Consider the following 14070-nt stretch of genomic DNA (forward strand, 5'->3'; position numbering starts at 1 on the left):
TCATTTGCAAATATTTTCTCCTGTTCTGAGGGTTGTCTTTTCATCTTGTTTATGGTTTCCTTTGCTGTGCAAAAGCTTTTAAGTTTCATTGGGTCCCATATGTTTATTTTTGTTTTTATTTCCCTTTCTCTAGGAGCTGAGTCAAAAAGGATCTTGCTGTGATTTATGTCATAGAGTATTCTGCCTATGTTTTCCTCTAAGAGTTTTATAGTGCCTGGCCTTTCATTTAGGTCTTTAATCCATTTGGAGTCCATTTTTGTGTATGGTGTTAGGGAGTGTTCTAATTTCATCTTTTACCTGTAGCTGTCCAGTTTTCCCAGCACCACTTATTGAAGAGGCTGTCTTTTCTCCATTGTATATTCTTGCCCCCTTTATCAAAGGTAAGGTGACCGTGTGTGAGTGGGTTTATCTCTGGGCTTTCTATCCTGTTCCACTGATCTATATTTCTGTTTTTGTGCCAGTACCATACTGTCTTGATTACTGTAGCTTTGTACTATAGTCTGAAGTCAGGGAGCCTGATTCCTCCAGCTCGGTTTTTCTTTCTCAATATTGTTTTGGCTATTCACGGTCTTTTGTGTTTCCATACAGATGGTGAAATTTTTTGTTCTAGTTCTGTGAAAAATGCCATTGGTAGTTTGATAAGGATTGCATTGAATCTGTAGACTGCTTTGTGTAGTATAGTCATTTTCACCATGTTGATTCTTCCAATCCAGGAACATGGTATGTCTCTCCGTCTGTTTGTATCATCTTTAATTTCTTTCATCAGTGTCTTGTAGTTTTCTGCATACAGGTTTTTTCTCTCCTTAGGTAGGTTTATTCCTAGGTATTTTATTCTTCTCGTTGCAGTGGTAAATAGGACTGTTTCCTTAATTTCCCTTTCAGATTTTTCATCATTAGTGTATAGGAATGCAAGAGATTTCTGTGCATTAATTTTGTATCCTGCCCCTTTACCAAATTCATTGATTAGCTCTAGTTGTTTTCTGGTAGCATCTTTAGGATTCTCTGTTTATAGCATGATGTCATCTGCAAGCAGTGATAGTTTTACTTCCTTTCCGATTTGGATTCCTTTTATTTTTTTCTTCTCTGATTGTTGTGGCTAAAACTTCCAAAACTCTGTTGAATAATAATGGTGAGAGTGGGCAGCCTTATCTTGTTCCTGATCTTAGTGGAAATGGTTTCAGTTTTTCACCATTGAGGATGATGTTGGTTGTGGGTTTGTCATATATGGCCTTTATTTTGTTGAGGTAAGTTGGCTCTATGCCTACTTTCTGGAGGGTTTTTTATTATAAACGGTGTTGAATTTTGTCAAAAGCTTTTTCTGCATCTATTGAGATGATCATATGGTTTTTCCCCTTCAATTTGTTAGTATGATGAATCACATTGATTGATTTGCCTATATTGAAGAATCCTTGCATTCCTGGAATAAACCCCACTTGATCATGGTGTATGATCCTTTGAATGTGCTGTTGGATTCTGTTTGCTAGTATTTTGTTGAGGATTTTTGCATCTGTGTTCATCCGTGATATTGGCCTGTAGTTTTTTTTTTTGTGACATTTTGGCTGGTTTTGGTATCAGGGTGATGGTGGCCTTATAGAATGAGTTTGGGAGTGTTCCTCCCTCTGCTATATTTTGGAAGAGTTTGAGGGTAGGTGTTAGCTCTTCTCTAGATGTTTGATAGAATTCGCCAGTGAAGCCATCTGGTCCTGGGCTTTTGTTTGTTGGAAGATTTTTAATCACAGTCTCAATTTCAGTGCTTGTGATTGGTCTGTTTATATTTTCTATTTCTTCTTCGTTCAGTCTCGGAAGGTTGTGCTTTTCTAAGAATTTGTCCATTTCTTCCAAGTTGTCCATTTTATTGGCATATAGTTGCTTGTAGTAATCTCTCATGATCCTTTGTATTTCTGCAGTATCAGTTGTTACTTCTCCTTTTTCATTTCTAATTCTACTGAATTGAGTCTTCTCCCTTTTTTTCTTGATGAGTCTGGCTAATGGTTTATCAATTTTGTTTATCTTCTCAAAGAACCAGCTTTTAGTTTTATTGATCTTTGCTATCATTTCCTTCATTTCATTTTCATTTATTTCTGATCCGATCTTTATGATTTCTTTCCTTCTGCTAACTTTGGGGTTTTTTTGTTCTTCTTTCTCTATTTGCCTTAGGTGTAAGGTTAGGTTGTTTACTTGAGATGTTTCTTGTTTCTTGAGGAAGGATTGTCTTGCTATAAACTTCCCTCTTAGAACTGCTTTTGCTGCATCCCATACGTTTTGGGTCATCGTGTTTTCATTGTCATTTTTTTCTAGGTATTTTTTGATTTCCTCTTTGATTTCTTCAGTGATCTCTTGGTTATTTAGTAGTGTATTGTTTAGCCTCTATGTGTTTGTATTTTTTACAGTTTTTTTCCTGTAATTGATATCAGTCTCATAGCGTTGTGGTTGGAAAAGATACTTGATATGATTGCAATTTTCTTAAATTTACCAAGGCTTGATTTGTGACCCAAGATATAATCTATCCTGGAGAGTTTTCCATGAGCACTTGAGAACAAAGTGTAATCTGCTGTTTTTTGGATGGAATGTCCTATAAATATCAATTAAGTCCATCTTGTTTAATGTATCATTTGAAGCTTGTGTTTCCTTATTTATTTTCATTATGGAAGACCTGTCCATTGGTGAAAGTGGGGTGTTAAAGTCCCCTACTATGATTGTGTTGCTGTTGATTTCCCCTTTTATGGCTGTTAACATTTGCCTTATGTGTTGAGGTGCTCCTATGTTGGGTGTATAAATATTTACAATTGTTTTATCTTCTTCTTGGATTGATCCCTTGATCATTATGTAGTGTCCTTCTTTGTCTCTTGTAATAGTCTTTATTTTAAAGTCTATCTTGTCTGATATGAGAATTGGTAATCCAGCTTTCTTTTGATTTCCATTTGCATGGAACATCTTTTTCCATCCCCTCACTTTCAGTCTGTATGTGTCCCTAGGTCTGAAGTGGGTCTCTTGTAGACAGCATATGACTGGGTCTTGTTTTTGTATCCATTCAACCAGTTTATGTCTTTTGGTTGGAGCATTTAATCCATTTACATTTAAGGTAGTTATCAATACGTATGTTCCTATTACCATTTTCTTAATTGTTTTGGGTTTCTTATTTTAAGTCTTTTCCTTCTCTTGTGTTTCCTGCCTAGAGAAGTTCCTTTAGCATTTGTTGTAAAGCTGGTTTGGTGGTGCTGAATTCTCTTAGCTTTTGCTTGTCTGTAAAGGTTTTAATTTCTCCGTCGAATCTGAATGAGATCCTTGCTGGGTAGAGAAATCTTGGTTGTAGGTTTTTCCCTTTCATCACTTTAAATATGTCCTGCCACTCCCTTCTGGCTTGCAGAGTTTCTGCTGAAAGATCAGCTGTTAACCTTATGGGGATTCCCTTGTATGTTAATTGTTGCTTTTCCCTTGCTGCTTTTAACATTTTTTCTTTGTATTTAATTTTTAATACTTTGATTAATATGTGTCTTGGTGTGTTTCTCCTTGGATTTATCCTGTATGGGACTCTCTGCGCTTCCTGGACTTGGTTGACTACCCATATTGGGAAGTTTTCAAGTATAATGTTTTCAGATATTTTCTCGGTCCCTTTTTTTTTCTGTTCTTCTTCTGGGGCCCCTATAATTCGAATGTTGGTGCATTTAATGTTGTCCCAGAGGTCTCTGAGATTGTCCTCAATTCTTTTCTTTCTTTTTTCTTTATTCTGCTCTGTGGTAGTTATTTCCACTATTCTATCTTCCAGGTCACTTTTCCGTTCTTCTGCCTCAGTTATTCTGCTATTGATTCCTTTTAGAGAATTTTAAATTTCATTTATTGTGTTGTTCATCATTGTTTGTTTGCTCTTTAGTTCTTCCAGATCCTTGTTAAATGTTTCTTGTATTTTTTCCATTCTATTTCCAAGATTTTGGATCATCTTTACTATCATTACTCTGAATTTTTTTTCAGGTAGACTGCGTATTTCCTCTTCATATGTTTGGTCTGGTGAGTTTTTACCTTGCTCCTTCATCTGCTGTGTATTTCTCTGTCTTCTCATTTTGCTTAACTTACTGTGTTTGGGGTCTCCATTTCGCAGGCTGCAGGTTCGTAGTTCCCATTGGTTTTGGTGTCTGTTCCCAGTGGCTAAGGTTGGTTCAGTGGGTTGTGTAGGCTTCCTGGTGGACGGGGCTGCTGACTGTGTTCTGGTGGATGAGGCTGGATCTTGTCTTTCTGGTGGGCAGAACCACGTCTGATGGTGTGTTTTGGGGTGTCTGTGAACTTATTATGATTTTAGGCAGCCTCTATGCTAATGGGTGGGTTTGTGTTCCTGTCTTCCTAGTTGTTTGTCATAGGGTGTCCAGCACCGTAGCTTGCTGGTCGTTGAGTGGAGCTGGGCCTTAGCGTTGAGATCGAGATATCTGGGAGAGCTTTTGCTGTTTGATATTACATGGGGCCAGGAGGTCGCTGGTGGACCAATGTCCTGACCTCAGCTCTCCCACCTCAGAGGCTCAGGCCTGACACCTGGCCAGAGCACCAAGACCCTGTCAGCCACAAGGCTCAGAAGAAAAGGGAGGAAAAAAAAAAAAAGAAAGAATAAAAGAAGGAAGGAAGGAAAAGAAAGTTATTGAAATAGAAAAAAAATGTTAAAAATAAAAAAGTAATTAAAAAAAAGAAAGAAGAGAGCAACCAAACGAAAAAACAAACCCACCAAAGATAACAAGCACTAAAAACTATACTTAAAAAAAAAAAAAAAGGACAGTCAGAACCCTAGGACAAATGGCAAAAACAAAGCTATACAGACAAAATCACACAAAGAAGCATACACATACACACTCAGAAAAAGAGAAAAAGAAAAAATATATATATATATATAAAAATTAAAAAAGGAAGCGAGCAACCAAATCAATAAACAAATCTACCAATGATAATAAGCTCTAAGTACTAAACTAAGATAAACATAAAATCAGAAACAAATTAGGTGCAGAAAACCAACCCCAAGTCTACAGTTGTTCCCAATGTCCACTGCCTCAATTTTGGGATGATTCGTTGTCAATTCAGGTATTCCACAGATGCAGGGTACATCAAGTTGATTGTGGAGATTTAATCCGCTGCTCCTGAGGCTGCTGGGAGAGATTTCCCTTTCTCTTCTTTGTTCCCACAGCTCCTGGGGTTCAGCTTTGGATTTGGCCCCGCCTCTGAGTGTAGGTCGCCTGAGGGCGTCTGTTCTTCGCTCTGACAGGCTGGGGTTGAAGGAGCAGCTGATTCGGGGGCTCTGGCTCACTCAGGCCGAGGGGAGGGAGGGGTACAGAATGCAGGGCGAGCCTGTGGCGGCAGAGGCTGGCGTGACATTGCAACAGCCTGAGGTGTGCTGTGTGTTCTCCCGGGGAAGTTGTCCCTGTATCACGGGACCCTGGCAGTGGCGGGCTGCACGGGCTCCCGAGAGGGGAGGTGTGGATAGTGACCTGTGCTTGCACACAGGCTTCTTGGTGGCTGCAGCAGCAGCCTTAGCGTCTCACACCCGTCTCTGGGGTCTGCACTGATAGCCGCGGCTCACACCTGTCTCTGGAGCTCGTTTAGGCAGTGCTCTGAATCCCCTCTGCTCTTGCACCCCGAAACAACGGTCTCTTCTTGCCTTTTAGGCAGTTCCAGACTTTATCCCGGACTCCATTCCGGCTAGCCGTGGCGCACTAGCCCCCTTCAGGCTGTGTTCACGCAGCCAACCCCAGTCCTCTCCCTGGGATCTGACCTCCGAAGCCGTAGCCTCAGCTCCCAGCCCCTGCCCGTCCCGGCGGGTGAGCAGACAAGCCTCTCATGCTGGTGAGTGCTGGTCGACACCTATCCTCTGTGCGGGAATCTCTCTGCTTTGCCCTCTGCACCCCTGTTGCTGTGCTCTCCTCAATTGCACCGAAGCTTCCCCACTGCTATCCCCCATCTCTGCCAGTGAAGGGGCTTCCTAGTGTGTGGAAACTTTTTCTCCTTCACCACTCCCTCCCAGAGGTGCAGGTCCCGTCCCTATTCTTTTGTCTCTGTTTTTTCTTTTGCCCTACCCAGGTACGTGGGGCAGTTTCTTGCCTTTTGGGAAGTCTGAGGTCTTCTGCCAGCGTTCAGTAGGTGTTCTATAGGAGTTGTTCCACATGTAGATATATTTCTGATATATTTGTGGGGAGGAAGGTGATCTCTATGTCTTACTCCTCCACCATCTTGAAGGCGCCCCCCTGCACATACATTTTAGAACCAGCTTGTAAATTTCTACAAAAAAAGCATGCTGAAACTTTGATGGGAATTGCATTAAATATGTAAATCATTTTTATTTTTGATAGATTTTTGGATAAATTTGGTAGCTCTATTAGGCAATTAAGTAATTTGGTTAGCTTCTTTATTGAAGCTAGACTCTGTAATTCATGAACTAAGCATGGCCCTGTGCAAGTTCTTTGCACCTGAGTATATGAAGAAAACTGTCAAATCTAAGTCAGTCACATGACTTGGATTATTTAAATGTCAGCAAATTTACACTCCTGGAGATTTTTCTGCAACGTTTTTTTATGTTAGCAAAGCAGATATACAGCTGAATTTGTAAATGTGAAATAGTAATAGAATCAGCTGACACTTATGAAGAGGAAAGTAAATTCCAGGCTCTGTGTTAAATGTTTCACAGGCATTTTCTAAATACTTTCAACAACACATAGAAGGCAAGTGCTAGTATCATTCCCATTTTATGGATAAAGAGACTGAGGTTTAGAGGGTCACACAGCTATTCAGCAGTGGATCAGAATTCAGTCTGGTTGTCTGTAAAGCATGACCTCTTGAGGACTAGCCACTCAGCCACCAACCTGTGTTTGCACAGACTCCTTCCATGGTCTTATTCCAGAAGTCTGTGATTCAGCAACAAAACATCTATTCCCTTCCCTTGGCCCCAGGCTAAGAGCAGGCTCCTGGATTGTCCTCTGCGGTGCATGGTCCTCTTTGCTCCTTGATCCACAGAGGTCTTTTTGGCTATAAATATACCATCTATTAAATTAGAATCTAATTCTCTGTATATCAGCAGATGAGATCTGCCAGCTGAGGACCATCAGAACCTCCTTTGGTAGAGGTAATTTCCTTCATGCAAAAGTTGAGAAGTATTGTGCCACTTTTTATTAGCTTTTATTTCTAAAGGTCTGAAGTCATTGGGCAAAAAGTATAAACAAAAACAAACAATAAACAGGAAGTATCAAATAAACACCACTACTCCAGGTGGAGAAGCTTCAGTCACAGTGACTCCCTTGCGTAGGGCTGCATGGATGTTAAATATTTGGATTTCTTTCTACAGTGTGTTTTAGCTTTTAAAGTATAAGCAGTTTATGAAGTGTGCATTTTTTGATGTAACAATAGTCACTAAAGACCTTTTCTGCAATTCAGGTAAATTCAAGACTTCCTCTCTTTCTAAAAATAATTTCACTCCTGGCAGATGGCTACTTTTAGTAATAGTAGACAAACGCATTTTCCTTTTGGTATAAAAATGAAAATATTTTGCAAAAATCTTACAGAAGACTCCGATACAAGGGTACAGAACTGAGATAAACTTGTGCTACAAACTGAGGTAAACTTGTGCCCCATGTTCTCCTGAACAATTAGCCATCAGAGTAAATCCCCTGTTTTCAGTTTTCACAGATTCCACATTATTAACTGGGGTTGAAGGACAGTCTCACTAGAATTGTGAACTGTGACTGGATATTTGATGATATTAAGAAATTATTGATAATTATTTTTATGTGTGATAATGGTATTTTGTTTTTGTTTCTGTTTTTAAAAAGAATCCTTATATTTTAGATATACATATTAAATATCCATGAATACAATTATATCATGTCTGGGATTTGCTTCAAAAAATAATCCTAGGGAGAGTAGTGAGAAACAGAGAGGGGGTATTGATGAAACCATGTTGACTATGTGTTGGCAACTGTTGAAGCTGGTGGGGAGTATGTTATACTATTGTACTAGCATGATACTATTTCCTACTATGGTATATTTAAAAAATCTTCCATAATAAAAAAAAAATGAAGCCAATCCCACTGACTTCTGTTAGAGTGGAAAATAAAACTGGATCGTTAAGTATTTGAAAGATAGTTTCTGGAAGATACATGTAACTGAGAATTATTAAACTACGGAGAGTAAGAGAAGAGCTTGTGACCAAATTCTGATTTCCTCACTCCATGTCATCAAACTACAGCACATTAGAATGCCATTAATAATAGTAACAATAGCTGCTGCTACAGCAGCAACAGTTCATATTCATTGAATACATACCTTGAGCCTGGAACTGTTTTAAGAACTTGGCATTGATTATCTCACTATTTTTTAGCCCCACTTAATAGATGACTAAACTGAGGTTAAGTAACTCGGCTACTGTCCTAGTAGTAAAATCCTGAGAAACCAGGATTTGCACCCAAAGAGTCTCACTCTACAATCCATTCTTTCATTCATTCTGCAAACACCTATTGAGCAGCTACCATGTTCCAGGCACTGGAGCAGCAGTGGTGAATAAAAGAGCAAAAAGTCCTGCAAGCATGGGGCTTCTATTCCAGTGGGAGGAGGAGGCAAAACCCAACATGCTTAATAAGGAATATGTGTGTTTTATTTATTTATTTATTTATGTTTTAAAAATATATATTTTTTAAATTTATTTTTATTTATTTATTTTTTGGCTGCATTGGGTGTTTGTTACTGTGCGCAGGCTTTCTTTAGTTGTGGTGAGTGGGGGTTACTCTTCGTTGTGGTGTCCGGGCTTCTCATTGCAGTGGCTTCTCTTGTTGCGGAGTGTGGGCTCTAGGTGCGCAGGCTTCAGCAGTTGTGGCACATGGGCTCAGTAGTTGTGGCTCGTGGGCTCTAGAGTGCAGGCTCAGTAGTTGTGGCTCACCGGCTTAGTTGCTCCGCAGCATGTGAGATCTTCCCAGACCAGGGATCGAACCCATGTCCCCTGCATTGGCAGGTGGATTCTTAATCACTGCTCCACCAGGGAAGTCCAGGAATATGTGTGTTTTAGAGATGGTAGTAACTGCTGTGGAAAAAGATTAAGAAGGGAAGAGGATAGGGAGTGACAGGGTTGTCAGAAATACCTGACAAATGTGGTGACATTTGAGCAGACCTGAAGGAGGTGGTATAGGGAATTTCAGGCAAGAGAAACATCAAGTACAAAGGTCCTGTGGCAGGAGCTTGTGTGGTGGGTTCAAGGATCAGGACAGAGGCTTGTATGGCTGCAGCTGAGGATAGACAAGGAGTACAATAAAGGCAAGACCAGGGACACCCACATATTACAGGGTCTCTGGAGCTTATGGCACCCCAGGACCTCCCTGGTTCCTTCTCAGAAGGTCAAGAAGGCCCTTTCCTGCTCAGTGCTTGAGAAGGAGAGAGAAGGGCCAAGAAGTGGATGGTCCCCATGGCCTCAGGCCTCAGACCTGGCCTCCAGAGTATCCTCACAACTTCTAGGACTTCCAAGGCTCTCCTCTGTTTCCATCATTCCTCTGTCCTTGGCCGTGTTTCCTGAGACCCCACAGGCAGGGTGTTGAGAACCACAAGGAGGAAGAGGCTGCAGTATGACTGAGCTCTGGGACACCAGGGGGCGTGCTAGAGCCCAGGATGTTTTTAGCAGACCAGGAAAATGTTTTAGTGTCTTCTAACATGACTATAATAATATAGTCTAGCTTGCCACCAGTGCAGTCATAAAACATAATTTAAGCAATAAAATTTTCTGTGAGGGAAGGGGCCCATGAAGGCAAACATGCCTAAGGTCTACAAAAGATATAACGTAGCCCTGGAGAGGTGATAGAGTCAAGCTATGCTTGGACAACATGTCCATCCTCACACAGTTCCGTGGATTCTCTCAGCTAACTCAGTTCACTTATTCATGTTCAGTTTTATGGGGGCCTTCCTTTATTAATCTTGAGACTATGTTTCTTGATAGAGCTACTCCATTTCCAGCAACAAGAAAGAAGTTGGGGCTTGGTGGATCAGTCTATCTACCTGTCTGTCTGTCTATCTATATCTATCTATCTAAATATCATTTATCTATCTATATTTATCTATCATCAACGATGTACCTATTTATTTTTATAGCGACTTAGAGAGTCAGTAAACCTGACCAGGTCTACCACTGTTTCTCTCCATATACCGTGATAAGTAAACATGTTGTCTCAGAGAACTCAAATTCTCAGTTTGAGAATTGATAAACAACTTGATATAAAAAATTTCTTTGTGGGTGATATTTGGTAGGTTGAGTAATTCTGTTTAACTTATCTAAATACACTTACTAAGAAATCTTTGACAAATTACCTGAGATTGAACTAACATCGCTTCTTGTAGGTTCTATACTTGAAACTTTTATAAAAATTTTTAGCAACAACTTGTCCCAAATTCTTTATCAATGGTTTTCAAATGGTGTCCTCCACCACACACACAGTTTCTCTTCAGAGACCCTTCAGTGGCTGCATTGGGGGTGGTATGTGAGATGATATCACAGGCAGGATGAAACTCACATCCTCTTCCCTGCCCTCTTTCTATTTATAGCAGCTCTGGTTTACTTGTGGATACCATGTAAGATTTTATTTGAACAATAGGTTCTGTGGCTAAACAAAACTTGTAAACCATTCTCTATAACTGGAAGTTGTAATTATTTTTCCATGATGACATTTTTGAACACTGACATACCTTTAAATAAGGCAAGTGTGTGTGTGTGTGTGTGTGTAAGCAATTTAAAGGAAATAATAATTTATATCTTAAGGATTGGATTTTTAAATGTGACATTTTTACCCCACATATTCTGTTCAACAGCTGAGTGTTAACTCTGGCTCTTAAAGGTTAGAAAAGTCCTACAACCTTTGGCATGCTCTGAGATCTCAACTGGTTGGGGAATCATAGAGAAATTCCATCTTTGACATTAAAATAAATGCTTCTATTACGTTTTGTGATTGACAAGGAAGAGAGGAGGGAAGATGTTGCAATTCTACCTCCTAAAGAATCTATTTTTTAAAGGTAGGTATTTGGCTCTAACTGACTTATGACACATGTCATTCAACCCTATAGAAATTCTCTTGGATAAGAACCTGACCCAGGCAAACCCACTTGTAAACTGGGGAAGGGGGAGGATTTGAGTGTAAGCACCTTGAACCAGAGGACATTTTTTTTCCATTTAAAAAAACCTTCCTGGGGTTGATTTCCATAAGTGTACATTTCCTCTTCATAATTCTAGTCATTAATCACCAAGTAGTGTTTAAGAGCACCTGCGTGGATCACAGATTCCACAGTCCAACCTGAAAATTCGAATTTGGGATTACTTCTTGCTCTAAGAAGTATAATCCATCCCCAGGGTCTGCCCCTGACTCATCTGGCATCTCTGTTTTTGAAAGAACTTGGATCAGGGCACAGGATTTCAGTGTCTTCTCTTACTCCTCTTTTCTTGAATCCAGGGTCTCTTAACCTCCGCGCTATAGACATTTGGGGATGGATACTTCTTTACTGCAGGAGAGGGCTGTCCTGTGCATGGTAGGATGGTTAGCAGCATCTCTGACTTCTACCCACTAGGTGCTAGAAATGCTCCTACCCCAGTTGTGACAACCAAAAATGTCCCCAGACATAGCCAAACGTCCCCTTGCAGAGGTAGTAGGTAGGACTGTGAAGGAGCAAACTGTCACCTACTGAGAACCACTGCTCTCTAATCCCTGAGGATCCCAAAACTGAGGATCCTACCAGGAATTACCCAGTCACCACTAGACATGGTTCTCAAGGATACCCATGTACTTTAACCAAGTCAGTGTTCTCAACACTGGCTGCACATTAGAATCACCTGAGATGTTTACCAATGACCAACTGAGCATTAGCATTTTTTAAAAAGCTCCCCAGAGATCTCAATTTGTAGACAGGACAGACAACCTCTGAACTAAGTGTACTTAGCAATCTTAATACGTATTAAAACTCCAAAAAAAAACCTCACCCCCAAATTTATTTCAAATAGGAAATGCCAAGTAGTTTCAGAGAAATAAAAAATTCCATATATCAGTCTATTAGAGTCTATTATAGGCCCCTGGAGACATTCACATGTGCTTTTTGTTGATTTTTTATCATCACAAAGCAGTTGAGAAACTGGATAACTCTGGGAATTATGAGCTTTATAACAGTTTGACTGAAGGTGCATCACTTGATGTAGAGCAATTTCTCTGGTGCTTGTAATTCACAGACTCTTTTGACCAAAGTGACGGGGAGGAGCCTGACCAAGAGGAAATTCCTGGAATGTACAGTGTTGGAATTGACAGGGAAGGAAGATCAAGACTTAGCAAGACTAAGCGTGGCCTAGGAAGGGAGGCCTCTGATAATGTTCTTCAGCAGATGAAAAATATGATCTAATGGCTACCTCTTTCCTTTGTTAGTGCTTCAGTAACAGTGGGAATAAAACCAGACAATGGCGGTCTTCGTAACTTAGGATCCAGAAGAATGATGCCCAGAAGGTGTACATGTTCTGGCAGCTGCCAGTCCCACTTCTGGCCGGCCAGGAGGGGCTGGCCAAGGTTTTCATCCAGTTATTAATCTTCTGAAAGGTATAGGATGCATTCAGTGATGTTCAACTTTCCATGTGACCTTAGGCAACTCAACTTCCCTGAGGTTTTGTTTCCTTATTTGAAAGATGAGCAGCATGATATTTACCCCAGACAGTGACTATAAGGATTAAATTAGATAATGTGTGTGAAAGTGCTGTGTGAAATGTAAGGCCCAGTAGGTAGCCAATTGTAAACCCAGAACTGAGCGTGCTATTACATTATCACATTAAGTTCATGTTTCTCTGGTTTGTCCTCTGGCTGTTCTTCCTCGCAGTCTGGGTTAGGATCCGGGTGGTGGATTTCAATGACAAGAACATAGATGAGGCCTCCAACCATAGCACCAACAAAAGGGCCCACTACAGGAATCCACCAGAAGTTATTTCCAGCTCTGAAATCAAACAAAGAAATTAGTGATACACCACTTGGCCTTCTTCCTGGTATTACTGCTAGTTATTCACTAACCAGCTAGTCATTTCTCATGCTCATGACTCCCTTTTAAATCAGCAAGAGCTAAGTATAAGGGCACTCACTGTAGCTTGGCAACTATCATCCTAGGTTTTGCAGTATACCTGATTTCAGATGATCTATTCCATTCTCCTATTAGCACTTGTGAGAGAAATGACCCATTTATTTTCCTTTCAGAAAATATAGTCCCCGAACCCATGGCTACAATTGAGGGCATTTAGGGAAAGTTCAGGTCGATTATTCAGGAGTTGCCTTCCCCTCAAACTGAAATAATGAGTCTTGGGGATTATGAATGGTTGGGAGATGTGGAGAGATTCCTGGACATGATTGGTATATGAGGGCAATTACAAAATAAACAATCAGGAAACATTTGCCAATAAGTGAATTTAAAAAAATCAAAGGTAGAGATATGAATTACCTACTAAATATAATTTAATTCAGTACTTATATTTTGAGGTCACAGCTTACTTAAACTTACTCTCTGATAAGGACTTTCTGCCATGTTTCCCTCTCCCCTCCAGAAATCCTCAGTGTCAGCACATTGTATTGGAGGTATAGTTCTGAGAAAAAGCAGGTGCCTTTGCGAATTGTCACCATCTCTTTTGGAGATAGAAAATCCATTTAAATAATTCTGTAGAAAGGACCATGAGTGGTCAGAAGCAAGTAAAACTATACAATATGTTGTTTAAGGATATGTGCATTTGGGATAAAACTTTTTAAAAGCAGGATAATTATGAACAGAAAATTCAGAGTAATGCAGAGGAGGCAGAGGAAACAAGAGGAACACAACTACGCATGGGAATTTCACAGTGTTCTATTTGGGGGAAGGACTCATGGCTGCTATTTTTATTTTTATTCCTAACAACTATACATATTTCCATGGGACCTTTTGTTTGTATCAATTTTTTATTAGAAAGGATAATAAAGGAAATAAGCACAAAACAGGGGGCCTGTCCTAGAATTCATGAGATTTAGTTCTAATCTCAGGAGGGTCCAGAAGGTCTTTGGGCAAGTCTCCTCATCTCTGAGCTTCATTCTT

At 40.2% G+C, this 14070-nt stretch overlaps 1 protein-coding gene across 2 annotated transcripts in view; it reads right to left on the minus strand.

Moving 5' to 3' along the window:
* Nucleotides 1–12779: 12779 nt before the first annotated feature.
* Nucleotides 12780–14070, minus strand: part of AQP9 (aquaporin 9) — a 37197-nt gene continuing 35906 nt past the window's right edge. The window contains exon 6 of one of the 2 annotated variants that reach the window (XM_061182076.1): nt 12780–12954. In XM_061182076.1, coding sequence (XP_061038059.1) covers nt 12780–12954 — 175 coding nt within the window. The remainder of the gene's footprint in view (nt 12955–14070) is intronic. The other variant, XM_061182077.1, reaches the window with a different exon arrangement.

This window comes from Eubalaena glacialis, chromosome 2 (genome assembly GCF_028564815.1).
Source record: "Eubalaena glacialis isolate mEubGla1 chromosome 2, mEubGla1.1.hap2.+ XY, whole genome shotgun sequence".
Classification (NCBI taxonomy): domain Eukaryota; kingdom Metazoa; phylum Chordata; class Mammalia; order Artiodactyla; family Balaenidae; genus Eubalaena; species Eubalaena glacialis.